At 44.2% G+C, this 20,115-nt stretch overlaps 1 protein-coding gene and 1 pseudogene across 3 annotated transcripts in view; one reads left to right on the top strand and one right to left on the bottom strand.

Annotated features, from left to right (window-relative positions):
- Nucleotides 1-20,115, bottom strand: part of PPP3CC (protein phosphatase 3 catalytic subunit gamma) — a 140,245-nt gene that overhangs the window by 42,836 nt on the left and 77,294 nt on the right. For all 3 annotated transcript variants that reach the window (XM_073622277.1, XM_073622278.1, XM_073622279.1), the window contains exons 6-11: nucleotides 15,291-15,430; nucleotides 15,114-15,191; nucleotides 14,761-14,855; nucleotides 8,970-9,095; nucleotides 6,327-6,404; nucleotides 4,788-4,869 (exon numbers count right to left, since the gene is read on the bottom strand). In XM_073622277.1, coding sequence (XP_073478378.1) covers nucleotides 4,788-4,869; nucleotides 6,327-6,404; nucleotides 8,970-9,095; nucleotides 14,761-14,855; nucleotides 15,114-15,191; nucleotides 15,291-15,430 — 599 coding nt within the window. The remainder of the gene's footprint in view (nucleotides 1-4,787; nucleotides 4,870-6,326; nucleotides 6,405-8,969; nucleotides 9,096-14,760; nucleotides 14,856-15,113; nucleotides 15,192-15,290; nucleotides 15,431-20,115) is intronic.
- On the top strand, nucleotides 6,820-6,924 carry LOC141135822 (U2 spliceosomal RNA; annotated as a pseudogene).

Genomic DNA, 20,115 nt, shown 5'->3' with positions numbered 1-20,115 from the left:
TAGTCAGTACTCTCCAAGTTACCGGGAGAAAGGATTTTCCATTTCGCAGGTTCTGATCCTGCAACCACCAGTTTAGGCTTAAGCGTGCCCGAGGAGATAAGCACACTGGATAATCCAGGGCTTGTCCTCTTCTGTTCCAAGCCAACAAGATGTCTTGTTGTAAAGGCCTGGAATGGAACTGGGCATAGGGCACTGCCTCGAAGGAGGATACCATCCTCCCTAGAAGACTCACACAGAGCCGAATGGAGGGCTGTCTGGTGCCCCTTATCTGACGCACCTGGACCTTCAGGGCACAGATCCTTACTGGTGGCAAGAATACTCTTGCTTGAACCGTATCTAGGATCAGACCTAAATACTTTAGACTTTGAGCTGGCAAGGTTGACTTTTTTGTATTTATGATCCAGCCCAAGCTTTTCAAATGCCGCACTGTGCACATTAAGCTCTGTTTTAGAGCCTGTAATGAGTGATCTCTGAGCAGGAGGTCGTCCAGATACCAGAGAACCAGGATCCCTTGGGCCCTTAAAAAGACCCAGTACTGGTGCTAGGACCTTTGTGAACACCCGGGGGAGCTGTAGCAAGCCCGAAGGGTAGAGCCACAAACTGAAAATGACATTCCTCTACTGCAAAACTCTGGTGAGGCTGAAAGATAGGTATGTGTAAATACGCGTCTTGTATAATCGATGGAGGCTAGAAAGTCTCCCCTCTGGAGTGAGGCTACTACTGAGCGGACAGACTTCATCCAAAAGGACTGTATCAGTAAATGCTTGTTCAGGGATCTTAGGTCCAAAATGGGCCTTGTGTCCCAGTTTGGTTTTTGAACCGTAAACAGGACTGAGTAAAACCCTGTGCCCCTTTCGGATACAGGAACTTCTATAATCACTCCTTGATGTAGTGCCTGAAGCAATAAGTTTGTTTTTGGAGGATCTGAGGGAACGCTGGATCTTAAGAACTGGTCAGTGGTCCTTTGCTTCCTTGTAAAGGAACGTTTATTTGGTGATCGTTTCGACAAATATATCCAAAAGATTTCCGAAGGGAAGAGTTCTCTACTTCCTGTGAAGAAAAGCACCAGATGTCCCTCGTTTAAAACCTCAGGGACTGCTTTCTCAAATGTCTAAGCGTCAAGGCAGTTCCGCCGCCAACAGGGTGCTAGGGCCAGGGGCAAGCCCCAGGGCCAGAAGAAGCCCTGGGTCCAAAGCTCTTCTAAACCCAGCACCAAGCCCTCCTTTTGAGGGGACGCCCCCACTCCATCGAGTGGGGGAAGCCTGCTGCACTTTGCGGACATTTGGAGAACAATAATTCAGGACAAGTGGGTCACCTCAATTATATCTCGTGGTTACAAACTGGAGTTGCAGGGGAGTTCCCCCTCAGACGTTTTTAAGCCACAAAAGTCTGTGCATGTGTACAGACAAGAGAGCCAAATGAGAAAACTGCTGTATTGAATGCTTTAAGGCGTCAACAGCAAAACACAGCGCTCGAGGAATATCTGTCTTCACTCCAGGCAGATCATCCTCCTGGTTAGGCCTATCAGGCCGTTTGACCTGATCCTTTATAGACTGGCAAATACCACTTGCTGCAACAGCTGGCTGAATAGCTGAACTGGCCAAAGAAAAGGAAGCCTTTAATAATGATTTCAATTTCTTGTCAACAGGGTCTTTCAAGCCCTGTGAGTTATCTACCGGACAAGTTAAGTTCTTGTTTAAGGAAGAGACTGTTGAATCTACGGCTGGCATGCTCCATTTTTTAACAAACTTTTCATCCATGGGATATAAAAGGGAAAGCCTCTTAGGAGGAACAAAAATCCTGTCAAGATGTTCCCAATCAGCATACACCGCCTGTTCCAATAGGGGGTCTAGGGGGAAAGCCTGTGTGGCGTGAAGAGGCCTCAGGGATCCCAAAAAGGACCAGGGGGGCTCAGTCACCTCTGCAAGAGGCAACTTAAAGGCAGAACAAACCATTTCGGTCAGAGTCAGGATCAAAAGCCTCTGCGGCTGAGAGGCAGACATCAACTGGATATCTTCTTGTCCAGATTGCTCGGAAGCAGACTCATCTGCTGGGCCCTCCACAGAATTCTGAGCTTTTAGCTCTTCCCAATCCTCAACCCATTCCTGCTCCAAACTAGGAGGCTCCGGGGAGGGGGATCTGTCACGCTTCTTGCAGCCCTGCGGGATGGAGGCAATCATGCCGGCAATCCTGTGCACTAACCCGGCTAGGGCCGAGGACAGTTCATCCTTGGTGATAAAGGGTGAAGCAGCAGCGTCGACTGTAGGCACAATACCAGATAGGTGCAGTGGCTCAGATTGCCTGGAAGCCTCTGGTCCTTCAGGGGATATGACACTAGGGATATGACTAGGTTCAACAGTAACTACTGACGACATAGGTGTACCCTTCTCTGTAGTGTCAGTCCCGCTCTTTTTTGAAGTAATTTACAAGCCACAAAAACAGAGTACTTGGATGTAGTATTAAAACACCTCAGAAGGGAGACCCTTTAATAGGGCTCACCAAGCCCCTATGTAACAATCCTGCTAAGCACCTTTAGCCTGCCAAGGAACACCTGGTGACTCACGTGACCCGGGTAAGGAGAATTGAACTGCTGCAAGTGCCTGTTCAGAGCCTGTTCTGTCCCACAGCTGCCTTCTGGAAGCACCACACACTTGGCCAACACAGCTTAAATAAGCTGGGTGTGCGCTGGAACGTTCTGTACGTGCGCACGCACGCACATGCGCGGTCCTGGCGAACGGATGTGGATGTATTTACGTATGACACAAATCTTCGTGTGCCCAGATAAAGGCTACTGCGCATGTGCGGCGAAGCTGCGTGTGCCATGGCCGCCAAACAAACAACTGCTGAGCACAGTGGCACTCTTGCGAATGCACGTGCACCATGGTGAACCAAGAGGAAATTATGCACCGTCGTGCGCCATCATACAGGTGAAAAACAGCCAGACACAAGCAAAAAAGATACACTTTGCAAACAGCCACAGCTAGCCCAAAATTGCCCCGTATGGTCACCGCACATAGGTGTCCAGCCTCTAGCTAGCTTGACTGACTGTTACAAATCACTGGGACACCCCACGATAATAAAGGGGTTTCACTTACCCGTCCAGGCGCAGGGCAGCTTAGAAACTAAGAGCCCAAACTTCACCCATCACTGTGGGTTCCTGTCACTTGAGGACCTTCAAGGGCTGGGAACCCTTTTCATGTTTAGGGTCCACTCCCTTAGACCTGTACAGCACCCTGCATGAATGCCTTAGCGCTGTGGTGTCCAGGATTCCACTTCGCAGGGTCCAGCGCCTGGAGGTCGCATTACAGCCAAAACCTTGCAGGATTTCGAGTCTTCTTTGCGAGGCTCGGGTACCATTGATCTAAGCATATAAAGCCTGTGTCAAATGGATACGATCAGTCATTCATTTAAGAACCGTTTGTGAGACTAGAGACCTGGAGCTCAGAGAGCTCAAACAAACCGTGCCATCCACCTTGCAGACACTGGTAAAAAACTGAAGTACTTCCTGTATGGGAGGGGTTATATAGGGGATCACTTCCTGTCTAAAGACCTTTGGTCTACCAGTGTCCATTCACCTGGAGATGAAGTATAACCCAGCAGGTAATGAATATTAGCCTGACTCTGTGTCCCATGATGTATGAAAAAGAAAACAAAAAAACGAAAATACAAAATATTCATACTTGCCTGCCATTCGGCCCCGCCCCCCCTCTCCTGATTGGCTAACTGACTGACAGCCGCAGGAGCCAGTGGTGCTGCTGCAATGTCAAAGCCAATCAGGAGGGAGAGTCCAGGACTGCCGAGGGACTCGTGGACATCGCTGGATAAAGAGGGGGCTCAGGTATGTATTAGGGGGTGCTGGGGAGGCTGCTACACACAGAAGGCTTTTTATCTTAATGCATTATGCACTAAGTTAAAAAACCTGCTGTCTTTAAAACTCCTTTAAGGTTGGTTGAGAGAGTTTAGTTCCGCTTTATATAAACTGATAAGCAGAATTATAAACATGGGTTCAGCCCTGAAAATCTGTCAACAGCCTTATCTAATAAGGAAGTGCAATGTGCAATAACCCATAGCTACCGATCAGATCTAATCTTTTAGGGCTATTGTCTTTAGGCTTCCATGGACAAATTGCATTAGTTTGAGATGCATTTGTCATCATTCATAAATCCGTGCAGGTGCATTTGACCTGCAACTGACCACCTTCAAACCTGCATTTGGCCGTGTAGCCACGCATCGGGACAATGTCTCACTGCTTGCGATTAGCGCTCGGCAGTGCCGACTTCCTGGTGGGCTCTGCACGTGCTGTTTGCGAACACGCCTGAGCTCATCCTTACTGACCACCTTCAAACCAGCATTTGATCTGCTGCCAGGACGCTTTTAATTCTTATAGACATATATGGGGACTGAAGTAGCTTTGAAGCCCTGGCTCATGTAATCTGAAGTCCTTTACTTGTGTAGATTCAGCAGACTAAAATTAGGTTAGTCGATGCAGGTCACTGCACTTTGCAATGCTTCTGAGTCCATGTCCTGTCTTATTACATAAGCTTGCATGAGTGAGAAACCAGCCTTTCAGTAGCAATGGTTTGCTAAAAATAATTACCATCACTTTTATCTGAATCACAGAACTTTAAGTACTACACTTGTCCAAAGGCTGTTTGTATTTATTAGTCTTGCATATTCTGCCCATAGCCACAGCTACTGACATACATTGTTTTATTTTATTTGACATGCGAAGAGTGAGTAGTGTGTTGGCCTATCAAAGATCAGAGGACATATAACAGCTACATCACCTGAGCACTGAGAATACTCTGGCCATCTTCCCGATCGCTCGGATCTTATTCCGTATAATCTCTTTACGTACAGTGGCACCACCTAAAGAAGACCAGAGATTATTATTCTGATGAAGGAACAACACTAATGGGTCAATGTGAGACAAGCTGCATAAAACTTTGGCTGGTACAATTTTAAGAACACCATGTGAATATATAAAAGCGTCCTTAGGGATTCCTTCAAAATTGCATGAAATCACTTTTCAATCCACCTGTGCAATCACCTGAAATCCATATTTATACTGAACTGCCACACACTGGGGTAAAAGTTTAAGTCAGGCTTCCCTGTTCCATAAAGCTAATGTAAGGGAGAATGATGTACTCCAGAGGGCTAGTACAAGTAACAGCACTCACAGGTGGCATTACTATGGTGCAGGGTGGATAAAAGTTGATTTGTTTTCTTTAAATAAAAAAAAAAAAAATCTGATTTTTTTTTAATTTAAATCTGATTTTTTTTAATTTAAAATTGGATTTTTATTATTTTTTTTATTTTTAATCAAATTTATTTTAATAAAATGCTTTTGGAGTAAAAATCTATCTAAATATAGTTTTCTATTTAAGATACATTAATAATTTATTCAGCATGAAATGAAGCTTAATGTAGCATGAGGCTGTATATTCTGCAATATTTACATTCTTGAGATAACCTGCACTGCATTGATGCATTCCCACAATTTCACAGTAGCCATGAGATCAAACAAAGTTCAGGAATATTCCTTTATCCCATTGTTTTGCAAATTTATGTACACTACAAACTGTATGATTGCATCTGGCAGCTTATTATTCTAAATAGTAAACCTTCATTTTGTTTGCAAATATTAGAGATTCTAACTACCAGCAAGAATGAGTCCTTACATTTAAAGAGCACCTGTCATTTCAGATCCATCATGGCAGCGCCTGTTAGCGGGCATCCACTCACCTGCTGTCGCCACGTCCCTCACCTTGTTGGGTCACTGCTGCATCACCAGCCGTCCCATTAAAGTGAATGGGACTGTCGATGAGTCAACAGCTGGTCAGAGGAGGAGCCGCTACGGGACAGAGATGACAGTTGCTATTTAAAAATTATGATTTAAAATCGAGTTTATTTAAATCAAGCCTTTTTGCTAGTGATTTAAATCGACTTGATTTAAATCAAATCCATCCTGCTATGGCGGTACCCTTAATATTGATATGAGCATCACTGAATGTCACAGGATGCTTAAGTATTGATACTGACCCTGTGCATCCCTTTATGGGTTCTAAGGAGGTTGATCTAAAAGCGTTTACACAGATTATTTCATCATCATCTATCTCATTTCTTTGGCTGCTACTCTGGAACTGTGAAAATGCTGACGATTATGCCTGCAGATTCTGAACAGCACAATCTGCCACCTCTAAGATGATACTTCATTATATTAGTGTCTATGTAAACAATATGCAGAGCAGCAGAAGTGGCACAGCAAGAGAGGAATGTAATATGGAAATTATAACACGATAATAGAGGGAAGATATTTGACTTACTTTCCAGTGCGTCCTCTCCTTCTGTGATCAGCTCATCATCCGAGCAGATACTGAGAATATTTACCAGCATCTCAGTGACTAGGAGAGAGACAACAATGTACAATCACCATCTCATGTCACTTATTATACCATGAATATATCATGTATTGACTTTCCCAGATATCTCGCCATTAAACGTAAAGTTGAGCGACAATTACGTATCTATGTTGCCCTTAAAAAATTTCTTTGATTAATCTAAGCTGCACTAGAAACAGGCCCATTGGAATCTGTTTGCCAAGGTCAACTGACATTTAAGCAGCCTATAGACTATTCAAATTTTTTCATTCAACCAAAACCAGACCCATGATCCCATTCACACAGAGGTGGATGGGGGAATTACTCCCACTAAGCTATTGTATTCTATTAGTGGGGAGACTTCCCCGCTGTCCAAATACACTGCTCAGCACTGCCGGCTATAGTCGGCGGCACTGATCGAACAGCATTTATTCAACAGGCTGGTTCTAGGCCTTTTGGCTAAGATCAAGTGTAGTATCTGTTCTAATCAGTTTAATTTATTCAACGGGCTGGTTGTGCAGAAATTAAGGCCCGTACACACGATACAAAAATCGGAAGTAAAATTACGTCCGACGTATGATCTGCCCATTTTCAGATTGTTAGTATAGAGCTTTCGACAGGTAAACACAATTTTTCGTATGACAAAAGCTGGATGTGCAGACTATAAATTTTTTTGTCGGATGTGAACACAACGTCCGATTTTCTTTTAGTTAGTACAGTTTTCGTCCGAAAAAGAAAATCATAAGAGCAAGACTACACATGCTCAGAAACAAAAGAATACATACAAAACTATTCAACACATTACATCACTTCTAAAGTTGAATTCTGTTGTACGAGAATTTTCGTATGGTGAGTAACCTCTTCTCTCTTTTTCGACACGAGACTAGCGTGCAACAAAAAACGGATGTACGTTCATCCAAAAATCTGATCATGTACGAGGCTTTAATCAGATGGACTTTTGTACAACCACTGACCCTATTACATGGAGTGTAAATTGGCCAGTCCAGTTCCTATAAACAAAAAGGTATATGAAGTTTGCAAAGCTGAAAAACAGGCAACGATTGTGCTTGACTGACAATTCTGCAATCTTTTTACTGGATTCTACAGGTAACATGAGCAAATACTTTAGACATTGTTAACATTTGTATTTTGTTTATGAGCATTTTCTTTCAAGGGAGGCTCATGTAAAGGGTGATGTAATAATTATCTCAAAGATCAAGGTTTCTGATGGTCACTTTTAAAGTGATTGTGAAACTTAAAAAAATAAAAATAAAACATGGTATACTTACCTGCTTTGTGTAATTGGTTTTGCACAGAGCAGCCCCGACCCTCTTCTGGGGTCCCCTGCTGGCACTTCTGGCTCCACCTCTTCACAAGTGCCCCCATGGGAAGTGCCCCCTATAGATACAGACAGCACGGCTTGGCCCTGCCCCCCCCCCACAGGATTAAATTGACAGCAGCAGCAGCTGATGGCTCCTGCTGCTATTAATCTGCCCTGTGAAGAGGGAGAGAGTGGAGAGAGCCACTGCGCAAAACCAGAGCGCTGGATCTAGATCAAGCTCAGGTAAGTATAAAGGTGGGGGGGATCTTGTGGCACAGAAGTTTTTAACCTTTAACAACCACTTTAATATCTGCTGTGCATCCTGAGAAGACAGTAAGGTAAAGACGGAAATTGGAGCAGTCATGTGACCAGGTAATGGGCAGGGGAGAATTATTAGAGGTGAACTCTTAAACTACAGGTGATACTTCCATGCCAGGTGTGTGCAGCAGGACAAGTGGCTCTTCTGGGAGTGTGCAGCAGCACAGGTGACACTTCCAGGAGTGTGCATTGTGACATGTGACACTTCCAGGGCTGCTCAATGGGACAGGTGGCACTTCCAGGAGTGTGCATTGTGACATGTGACACTTCCAGAGCTGCGCAGTGGGACAGGTACCACTTCCAGGGGCATTGAATGCCTTCAACACCAGTCACGCAGACTACAAGCCTGCGGGAGGAACCACAGAGCACAGTGGGGGACCAGACATACATCACACCCTCAAATAACAGATATGAAGAGGCTGTAGCACTTAAAGAGAACAAAGACTGGAGGAACAGATGGTAAAACGGGCAATTATAAACACTCTTATTTTACAGGTCCTGTTTGGTTTTTGTTTTTTTTGTAACAAAGTGAGTCATTTTAAAGAATATGTCCTTTGTTCCATAAAGCTGAGTTCACTTCAATCATTCAGTCATTAAGTTGCACAAGATTCCATGTTTAAGGTAAACAAAGGGTCACTGGATCTTCATACCCCATTTAATAAAATCAGTCCATTGTCTTCAAATATACAAGTAACTCGAGGAAGCTATAAACACAATATAAGTGCAGCTAAAAGACATTTTTTATATTAATTTTCAGATGTAGCTTTTCACAATCTATTAACATGCTAACAATAGAGCTTTGTTCCCAGTATAAGTCTACATCTACTATGTATGTATGTATGTATGTATGTATGTATGTATGTATGTATGTATGTATATATATATATATATATATATATATATATATACACACATACACATACACACACTCAGTTCAGTGTGTTTATTACCTTTCTCTCCAACAAAGGGCAAAGACCAAGTGAACACATCCATGAAGTTTGGCAGCCAGTAAGGATGTGGAGAGCAATTAAATTGACGGATGTTCATCACATTATTCTCATATTTGAGCACTGCGGCTGTGAGGAGAGAGGAGAGGAAGGAGATGATTTTACATACATTGCAGACGCCTACACAAACAAGCAGTGCTAGTAACTGCTTCCAACATGCACACTATTGGCTGCACAGACTTCCACCACACACACATAGTGAAGACTCCAGCTCCAGCCAAACAAAGACAAGCTGGAATAATCACATCCAGCCACCTATGTGAAACATACACTAAGCCATCATTCATCATATTGTAATACAAAGAAACATCAAATATTTGTCACAAAGCACCTTAAACTGGAGCAGATAAGAAGGCTGTCTTCAAAAGCAACCAATCACATTTTAGATTTCATTTTCAAACCCACATCGGACCATGAAACACTGGCCATTATTCATAAACCAACCCAACAGTGCTCCTAATGTAGACCTGTGCTTTAGCCCAGCAGGGTATTTCTCTTTGCTTTTGAGGGCATTGAAGGGAGGGAGAATATGTGCTGCAGGCCAAGGGGGAAGTTAAAGTGGAAGAAAAGCCTAAAGCTGCCAATACAAGGGACCGTTTTTTGGTTCAGCCAACCGGCTGACCCTATTCCCCAATCCACACATTCAGTGTGGATCAGGGAATCCTCCCCGCTGTGTGTTTGGAGTCTGATAGCAGACTCCCCTGCCTCCCACTGTTAGAATACAATGGTCAGCGCTGCAGGGCTAAATCAAACTAACATTTTCCAGCAGTCCTATTCGTGATAAGTCGATCAGTGGAGCGACATTTAATGCAGAGGAATGAACATACATGCATTGAAATTCATCTGGTTCCTGGTGAACCGGTCAAATTTCGAACCATATATGGCCTGCCTTGGTTTAGCTAACGCATTCCTAAAAATGTTCCCTTCCCCCTCTTCTTACCTACCCTGCCTAACCTGTATAAAAAAAGATGTCTGTACTTACATATTTTTAATCCACTCAGGTCCAGCAGCCTGGCTCAGGGAATGCTAAGCAACAGCTGAGAATTTGGGGAGCCATGAAATCACCCATAGGCTCCCATAGCTCAGCCATTGTCAGTGCTCCATCCTCTGCCCTGCAGCAGCCACTCACTGACACAGGGAAGCAAGAGTGGTGGGATCACATGACGGGACCAGGGAAACTTTCCTAATGCACACGTTCCTGCAAATGGCTTCAAGGTAAAGGACTGCTGCAACAACCACTAGTTGGGGTCCGGAGAACAGCACGGATTAGAGGATTTGTTACCAGCACACCAAGGCGACCCACAAACCCGCAATAAGACAACGCACACATGCCTAAGGAAGGGGTCCTGATCGGTAGATCGACTTCTGTTCAACCACAGTGGTCACACATGGATAAAACGTCGGCTGGTCTCTGCTGAACTGTCTGAATTTCGATCCATGAATGGCCAGCTTTAGGCTTTTCTTCCACTTAAAGTAAAAGGATTTTTTTTTGAATAGCACAGGTAATTGCTAGATCCCTGGTCAGGTTTTTATTGCAGTTTGTGTCCCCCATGACAGATTCAGCCTATTAGTCTCGGTTACCATTGTCACTGGAACAGGAAATCTAAATTTTACAGTAGTCACTGGAACAGGAGGCTAAGGGAAATCTTCCAATGGGAGCACCTGTTCGGTAACAGATGTCTAAGAGGGGATTGACCCTACGTTTGGGACCCCTATGGGACACGGACAAGAAATAAAAAGGAGAAAAAAAAAAAAAAAAAAACACACGATATGGCTTTTCACCATTCCAAAAGAGGTAAAGCACAGGTTCACTTTATGAGCCGCTGATAGTGATCATGAGGACGTTGACATTACCAGTGTGTATAACTGCTAGACCTATTTTGGGCGCTTTACTGTAAAATGTGCACATGACCATGCATGTGTATCAGCACATACCACAGCAACATATGCGATGCATGCTAGCATATGACATTATCTTGCAGGGTCCAAAAAAAACATCCAGCTGTTTACAACTGCTTCAACCACTGCTTAAAGCCCACCTTCGGGCAATTTTTTCCCCCCATGCAGTGTGGCCGTGCCCACACTGCATGGGTTATTTGCTTATTTTGACTAGGGGCGAACACAGCACCTATACCCACCCAATCCTTGGAAAAACAGCACTCCTCCACATCCAGCGGTGGACTGTTCTTGCCGTCTTCAAGTCTAGAGTCAAGACCACTAAACAGCGTGGGATGGGGGGGATGCGGACGCTGATGGGACTGGTCTTGGGCTAGGGGAATCGGAGGATTAGAGGAGTAGATCTCGGCTTTCTGAACCCCTAGACCAAAACGGGCAGTTAACCAATGCAATGTGGGAACAGCTCCACTGTATGGTAAAAACAAAATTTTCCCTGAGTTCTGCTTTAAAGAACCCTTTGCAACCTGTGGAGGAAACCTTGAGTTACAGAGAACCCTGGCTGAGAATGGCTGCCCTAGAAGAGTAATGGGCCCCCCTAAAGAAATTTAAAACAATAAACAAAAACAACAGAAAAAAAAGTAATTAACCATGTGCCCTTGGGAGTCCAATAACTGAATTATGGTTCCTAACCACCATATATATAGCAGCATAAATACCCAGGAATAGGCACATATCAAATGGAATCAATCTTGTAGGCAAATAGAAGTGAAATCCACTATATAAGCCTGTGAGCATGTTTGTTAGGTCCATATAATGTCTGAAAAATATCCATTCATTAAAATGGAAGAGTAACCTCTATCCTCAGAATTAAATACAGAAAAAAACGTAGAACGGTGTGTGTCAAAGTACTGTATTGGTCAAATCAAATCTGTACATCATAAGACTCCAAAATGTATCCACACAGAACTCCACAAAATAGCTGTCCATCTTAGGCCAAATCCTGTTCCGATGGCTACTCAGGCTGCAGATGGCAGGTTTGCTCAGAGTACAATGATATGCATAAGATAGTAACAGTACAGAGATGTCCAATTAGGATAGCAATCACCCCACATCTCTTATGTTAAGTTGGCCCAGCTCTAGGGCAAAAAGTTTCTCATTGAAATGAGAGTCATGCCTCACTAATTTGTAGCCATCCAGGGAAGAAATTAAACTGTCTTTTAGGGTAATAATGGATAACAAATGATGATAAATGTTGACAGCACAATCACATCATCCAGCAGACCCCCCAGAGCTATACAATGCATTAAGAAAAACACCAAGGTCCTAAAAGACCAGAGTCAGTCCCTTCAAAACTTGGTGGGGGGGTTAATAAACAGCCAGATGACTAGTGGAATATTGTGCAATACCAAACAATTCACACTTCACTAACTCTACCTGCCCATTCCAAAGAGGTAGATGGTAGAATATTGGAAGAAAGTCCATCCATGAATCAAAAAACTATGGTAATGGCTAAGCAGACAATGCTTAATCATAAAAAACGTAACCCCCAAAGTAAACAGATTTTTCCCTAATTTAGTTTTTAGATAGGAAAATCAGAGAGTTTAGCAATGGTTTTTGCCATGAAACACCAGCCAAAAGGGAAAGCCAATCACCAGCCAATCATTAGAACTGCGTTGTGGTGATTTTCTTGCAAAATTCTGCTAGAAAGCGACCCTCAAACTCAACTCCTCACCCCCTCACATGCCACGTTTGGCATGTCATTTTTTTTGGGGGGGGGGGGGGGGGAGTGGGTGACTAGTTTTGAGTGGGACTTCCTGTCCTACTTCCGCCTAGGCGTCTCCTCCTCTCCCCCTAAGCAGCCCCTCCCTCTCGGCAATCTTCTGGGACATGTGACAAATCCCAGAAGATTGCCTGTCCACTGGGAGAGCACAGCGCGACTCGCGCATCTGCAGTTTGCGCCCGGCCATGAAGCCGCAAGCTGTCACGGCTGGGTGCCCACGGTTTCAATGGAGGCGCTGAGGAGAGGGAGAGGAGCGGGGCTCTGTGCGGCCGCATTGCTGGACCGTGGAACAGGTAAGTGTCTGTTTATTAAAAGTTAGCAGCTAAACTTTTTGTAGCTGCTGACATTTAATAAAACAAAAAAAGCCTGGTACTCTGCTTTAAGGAACTGTGACAGAATTGCAGTGTGGCGTCTGAGGACAGCAGGTAGTGACTGCATGTTTTTTTAAATGACTTCACAGACTCCTATACACACACAGTTCAGATATTCAGCAGTCTCTTCTATAAGAGTACAGGCATTGACAAGCCAGTATTTTGTCCACAGAGGTAATGACCATAACATTTACAATATGCAAAGTTTATAGAGTGCTCACAGTGTTCTTTCCTCATATGTCTCAGACAATGTCTCTTCTGTCCTGGCAGATATCACAATCTCCTATGTACAAAGTACAAACAGGGACGACTGCTAGGGATGAGTGAATCCGCCTGGGTTTGACTGGTAAACTGCTTCCCGAATCTTGTTCAATGTTTGAGAACTTTTCGGAGAACAACACTGAAGTTATACTTACCTGCTCAGCACAATAGTTTTGTACAGAGCAGCCCCAATCCTCCACTTCCTGGGTTCCCCACTGGCACTCCTAGTTCCTCACCCTTCTGAGTGCAACACTATAGCAATCCACTTATGTGGGCTCGCTCCCGAGCTGTGCTGTGTGTTTCCACTGACACCGAGAGTGTGACCCGGCCCTGCCCCCTCTCCCTCGTCGCCTGCTCCCACTGCTATCTCTGAGCCTATGAAAAGGGAGAGAGCAGCTGCTCTCATGCACAGCACTGGATCGAGATGGGGCTCAGCTAAGCACAGGGAAGTGGGGGGTGGCTGGGTGGGAGCTGCATTTAGAAGGTTTTTATACCTCAATGCAGAGAATGCATTAAGGTTAAAAAAAAAAAAAAAAAAACACTCTCAGCCTTTAGAACCACTTGAAGTTTCATTGCAAATATATGGTAAAGGCCAACCCAAATCTCATCCCTAGTGACAGCACAGATACACAGCAAAGTACAGCATAATTACAACTAAAAGGCAAAATTTTTTTTTTTTTTTAGTTTTGGATAAAGTAGAAAGGTATTAATTAGAACATCTGTCAGGTTTCCATTGCTGTCTGTGCATACATTAGGAATATTCACCCTCTGTTATTGAATACTGTTACCACCGGCAGTGAAAAGAAATCTAAAAATTTTGTGTTATGCCAAGAACAAGGATAGACGGGAAATCTTCCAATGGGGACACTAGTTCTGCTGACCCTGGTCTGGTGAGAACCAGGGATTGTCTCACCTTGGAGGGATTTCCTCTCACTTCCTGTTTTGGCTATGGTACAGTAAATGGACAAGTAAATGGAAATTTCCCCAATAGGGCACCACAGATGACAAAAAAAAAAAAAAAACTGACAGGGGTCAATATTCTCCCTTACACTACCCATAGTAGAAAAAAAAAGTTCTCTTTAGTTCTTCTTTAACATTCTAAACACTGTGGCACTTTACCGCAGTAAACATCTTTACAAAGTTGGCACTTATAGCAAGAAGTGCAGAAAACGTACCACCCAGCTATTGGCCATCAGGGATAGTCTCAATCTTCAGTTACTGTCTCCTTCCCTTTGTATGGCTTAGGGAACAATTAAAGTACCTAAAGTAAAATGTTTTGGCTTACTATTGGAGTGGTTTTATTAGCCAGGGCAGAAAAGTGGTTCCTTGTAATGGCCATTATTTTAGGGTGTTCTGTTTTTATTTCCTAAAATGTAGGAAGGCCCCTTTAACTACAAGATGCACACAAGCCAGATAACCCTCTAACCTTTGTTGTTGTATACGTCAAGGTAATTTGGTGCAGAGAAAATGGTGATGAGAGATGGGAAACCAGTCGTCTGGCTCTTTCGGTACATCCGGTAGCTGCAGATTGAAAGAGAAGCATGATGTGGTGTATAACAGGCATTTAACTCTACATCACTGGCCACCGTCTGCACTGACACTTTCTGATTAAACCAAAGAGTGCACAAATTTCTTTATAGCTATTCCCAGTCTCTGCAACTGCACCTCTTATCTGTCCTCCCCTCCCTATTTATTTAACATCATCCAGAGAGGAAACCACAGTATGACGTGATGGCATATTTTCTCTGCCAGATAACAATGGGAAGGGGAAAACATTACCCAGCATCCTGTGCTTCATGGGCCCGGATCACTGACAGGAGGTTGTTGTTCTGTAGGAATTCACAGACAGCAGGGTAGCTAAAACACAGGCATCATATTAATTAAAGATTATAGGAATTAGTTCTAAAATACAACAGCAAGCTACATGTAGCATAGGCCGAGTACCAAGGCAGTCACCTGTAGAAATAGGAGCAGCCACGCACTGTGTTGTGGGTGAAGTGCTCCAGTGTCTTTTCATTGCCGTAATCCTCAGCAGGGTCAGACCATAGCAAATCACACATAGGGCCGAAGGCGGGCGGCTCCTTGAATCTGTCTAACTGATGAGGTGGAGAGAAAGAGGAGATAGCAGAATTAGGGTAGTATAAGCAAAATACCAGTCCCATAGTTCCTGTGCCAAGGCGAGCCCCGCCCTTTCCCAGAATTCCTTTCAGTACCCCCCCCTTCCCTCTGTGTTTCAACAGCAAACAATCAACTGTCCAGAGGCAGCAGAGTGTTTACTGGCTAGAACACCTAGACCTAGCAAGAGATAAAAAGAAGCAGGGTCTTGGGCATCGGATTCTGTCAATCATGACATCTCCTGTGCCTATAATAGTCACATTTCTGCTAGCAGAGAATGGCCAAGCTTACCCAAACCCAGTGTTCACCTTAAAGCGGAAATTCACTCTCTCAATCAGCACTGGTTACTCTTAATCCTTATAGCAAATAGATAGGAAAGTATATTACATTTACTTGTTTTAGTTACTTTCTGGTTTTCAGGCCTAGGCCAAAATCATTTCATACGTTCCAGGGGTCTTCGGGAGGGGAGGAGGCCTTTTCTCAGCTTAAAACACCCTCCTGCCTGCATGACTGAGTTAAGGGCAGATGGATTCCAGAAAGTAAATGCTACATGAATCATCTACCCTTACTCAAGATGGCCACAGCCAGAAATGCTGCCGAGCGTTGTGATTTCTCAGCAAAATAAAGCATGGAGACATGGATGGGTGAGTTTGGTTTGAATATTAAACATGAATTAACTTTTGTTTTTGGTTTGTGGTGCTCACATGCAGTGTAGTTCCACTGTATCACATGGGCTGATTCCAATGAGTGCTACACACACTGGACAAGCCAGACACATGGTTCCTGCTGAACACAGGCATTATTTTTTTATTTAGCAATTTTTCTCGCAAAGCAAGGTGGAGACCACTACTGGCTTTTCTTTTAGTTAAACAAAAATGTATTCATTATACTGTCTACCCAAAACTTTTCATGAGTGTGTTGATGGTAGTGGGCTGAATCAATGAGCAGCTTCATAAATATCTAGAGGATTCTAATTGTAAGAACTGACCACCATGCAAGGTCATTACAAGGGAGTCTAAGGCCAGCCATAGACTGTCCCTGCTGAACTGGCCGAGATTTGAACCATGTATGGGTAGGCCGATTGTACCAAAGTTGATCCATCGATGCCGCTAGCAATAATCACTGTGTGTGTTCTCCCGGCAAGGATGGTTTCCCCCCACCGGGAGAACGCAATGGCTCTGTGTGAGGGATCGAGGGATTTTCACGGGTTGCAGGAGAGAAAAATGGCCAACTTAAAGCGTTTGTTAACCCCCAAAAAAACAAGATCCTGTTCCCTTAAAGCACGTTACACAGCACAGCGTTTGTGCTGTGTCATTTGGACCCCTGTATCACCTAAAAAACCTGGCTGATCCTGCCTGGCTATACCCTCCCCTCTGCAAACTGACCACAGTAATCAGGGCTGCTGAGCCCTGACACCGAGGTCCGTTTACGCGATTCCATCATCCACAGCCCTGCTCTGTCTGTGTCCCCCCCCCCCCCCCATCTCTGCTTGTACCAGTGAACACTCCCCCCCCCTTTCTGCTGCTCTCATAACTCCTGGCGCTCAGCTGACTGTCGGCTCTCTCTCTCTCCTCTCTTCCTCTACTCCCCAGCTGACATCAGCGGGAGTGCTCGGCCCTGCCCAGTGCAGCTGTGAGCCGGGGAGTGAAGAAATCAGCCAGGAGCGGAGCTCATATTAGGTACAGATCAGAAGATTTTTTTTTACAATACACAGACACAGGGACACTTGTTATTATGGTACAGAGGCGATAAGATGATTTTATTGCAGTGGGTTAACAACCAACCACTTTAACTCCAATTAAATGGATTCTTTATTTCACATAAACACTGCAGCAAGGGGAATGTGACTTACCTGGATTCTAAGAACTCTGGGAAGTGCTTTACAATGAATTCCCATGAGCTCACAAGCAGGATACTGGTTCTCACCGGACCACCAATGATGCTGTGTAGGCTGCGAGTGCACGTGAGGGGGTGAATACCTGTGTATTGTATTGTTGAGCATTAGTGTCAGGAAGCTAGTTGTTAGGTAATTTGGACAGGGTATAATCCCCAATCCTCATTAAATTAGTAGGTACGTCGCCCGGCAGGTGTGGAGATGCGACTCGGTGTACATCTTGCGGCATGTATGCGTTCCTTGATCATCTGATCGAGGGCGAATAATGCTGTGCAAAATGTAAGCACATTGTTTCCCTGGAAGTCCAGGTTCTGAATCTGGGGAAGCAACTGTCAGCACTGAGAAGACCCGCCATACTAAAGGAGAGCCGGGAATGTACCCGGCAGGTGCTAGCAGCGGCCAGCACAGAGGCAGGTGGAGACAAAGAGGTGCAGGCACTAGCAAAGAGTAGATGGGCGACAGTCAAGAAGGATAGAGGGGGGAAGTGCCAGGGAGGCTGATCCAGGGCTGGAGCATCCCAATAAGTACGCTCCATTGGTGATGCTGCTCAGGGACCAGCACTGCTAGAGCTGAAGGACGACTCTCCTAGCTGCCAGGGGAAGAACTCCTCCAGTGATAGTGAGGGCTAAGGGAAAGGATAGACAGAGTCTGGTGGTAGGGGACTCAATTCTTAGAAGGACAAAGAGGGCAATCTTTAACAAAGACCTGAAGCGCCGAACTGTATGCTGTCCAGAGGTAGAGATAGTTATCAATGAACATATTCCAGAGAGTAGTATTGGGGGCATTAGTGGTAGATTGTCTAAAGCACATAAACCCAAGGTAAGTATAGTAACAAGTCCTATTTGCAATCTCGGAACACCCAATAAGAGGACAGTATGCGACCGGTCTAAACTACATGGCATGTTCACCAATGCCAGGAGCCTAGCTGACAAGATGGGTGAACTAGAGATACTGTTGAACGAAGAGGATTTAGATTTTGTGGGAATTTCAGAGACCTGGTTCAACAGCTCTCATGATTGGCTGGCAACCATTCAAGGGTATTCCCTTTATCGCAGGGATAGAGAGGGTAAAAAAAGGGGGAGGGGTATGCCTATATAACAAGAATAATGTACAAGTGAATGTGAGAGATGACATCAATAAGGGAGCTAGGGAGGAGGTGGAATCCTTATGGGTAGAGCTCCAAAGAAATGAAGCCAAGGGGAAAATACTGGGAGTATGCTATAGGCCCACTAACCTGAGGGAGGAGGGGGAGACGGATCTCCTATCACAATCTGAATTTGCAGCAAGGACAGGAAGTGTTATCATAATGAGGGATTTTAATTATCCAGTCATAGACTGGGTGCATTCATCTAAGGCTTGCCAGTTCCTAAATGTCTTGCAGGACAATTTCATGGGTCAGATGGTAGATGCACCAACTAGAAACAAGACGTTACTAGATCTACTGATTAACAACAATATAGATCTGATCACAGATGTGGAAATACGGGGCAATTTAGGAAATAGCGATCACAGGTCAATTGGCTTCAGTATAAATCCCACAAATAGGAAACACAAGGGGAAGAGACACACTGAATTTCAAAAGAGCCAACTTCCCTAAACTACGAACCTTGCTAGAAGATATAAATTGGGATAAAATCTTAGAAACAAAGAACACGAAGGAGAGATGGGTTTGCTTTAAGAGCATGTTAAATAAGGGCATTAGCCAGTGCATCCCATTAAATTTAAAAGAGCGAACAAAAGTCCTGTGTGGCTTAACTCCAATATAAATGCATATAAAAGCAAAGGAGAAGGCCTTCGAAAAATACAAAGCCGAGAGATCATCAGCATTCAGACTTTGCAAAGAATGCAACAAGATATGTAAGGGTGCAATTAGGGGGGCTAAGATAGAACACGAAAGACACAGTGGAGGAGAGCAAAAAAAAAAATCCCAAGAAATTCTTTAAGTATATAAACAATAAAAAAGGGGAGGACAGACCAAATTGGCCCCATAAAGAATGAGGAAGGACATCTGGTTACAAAGAATGGGAAGATGGCGAAGGCATTGAATTTATTCTTCTCCTCAGTCTTCACAAGGGAATTGGGGGGCTTCAGTAACCAAAACTGCAGTGTATATCTTCATGACACATCACAGGAAGCACCCTCATGGCTAACAGAGGACAGAATTAGAAATAGACTTAGGAAACTTAACATTAATAAATCACCGGGACCATATGGCTTGCACCCGAGGGTACTTAGGGAACTCAGACAAGAAATTGCCAAACCACTGTTCCTAATTTTTACTGACAGTCTACTGACTGGAGTGGTACCAACTGATTGGAGAAAAGCCAATGTAGCACCAATATATAAAAAAGGGGCCAAATCCCTGGGAATTACAGACCAGTTACCCTAACATCAATAGTATGCAAGCTCTTGGAGGGGATAAGGGACTATATACAAGATTTTAGTTATGAAAACAGTATCATTAGCAGTAATCAGCATGGATTCATGAAGAATAGTTTTTGCCAAACCAATCTATTAACATTCTATGAGTAGGTGAGCTGCCAATTAGATAAAGGAAGGCCCGTAGATAAGGGGGAATCTGAATTTTGCAAAAGCATTTGACACAGTTCCCCATAAACGTTTACTGTACAAAGTAAAGTCCGTTGGCATGGACCATAGGGTGAGTACATGGATTGAAAACTGGCTACAAGGGCGAGTTCAGAGGGTGGTGATAAATGAGGAATACTCGGGAATGGTCAGGGGTGGGAAGTGGAGTCCCCCAGGGTTCTGTGC

This window comes from Aquarana catesbeiana, linkage group LG03 (assembly GCF_042186555.1).
Source record: "Aquarana catesbeiana isolate 2022-GZ linkage group LG03, ASM4218655v1, whole genome shotgun sequence".
NCBI lineage: Eukaryota > Metazoa > Chordata > Amphibia > Anura > Ranidae > Aquarana > Aquarana catesbeiana.
Note: the sequence above shows the minus strand (reverse complement) of the source record. Positions and strands in the feature narration are given on the sequence as shown.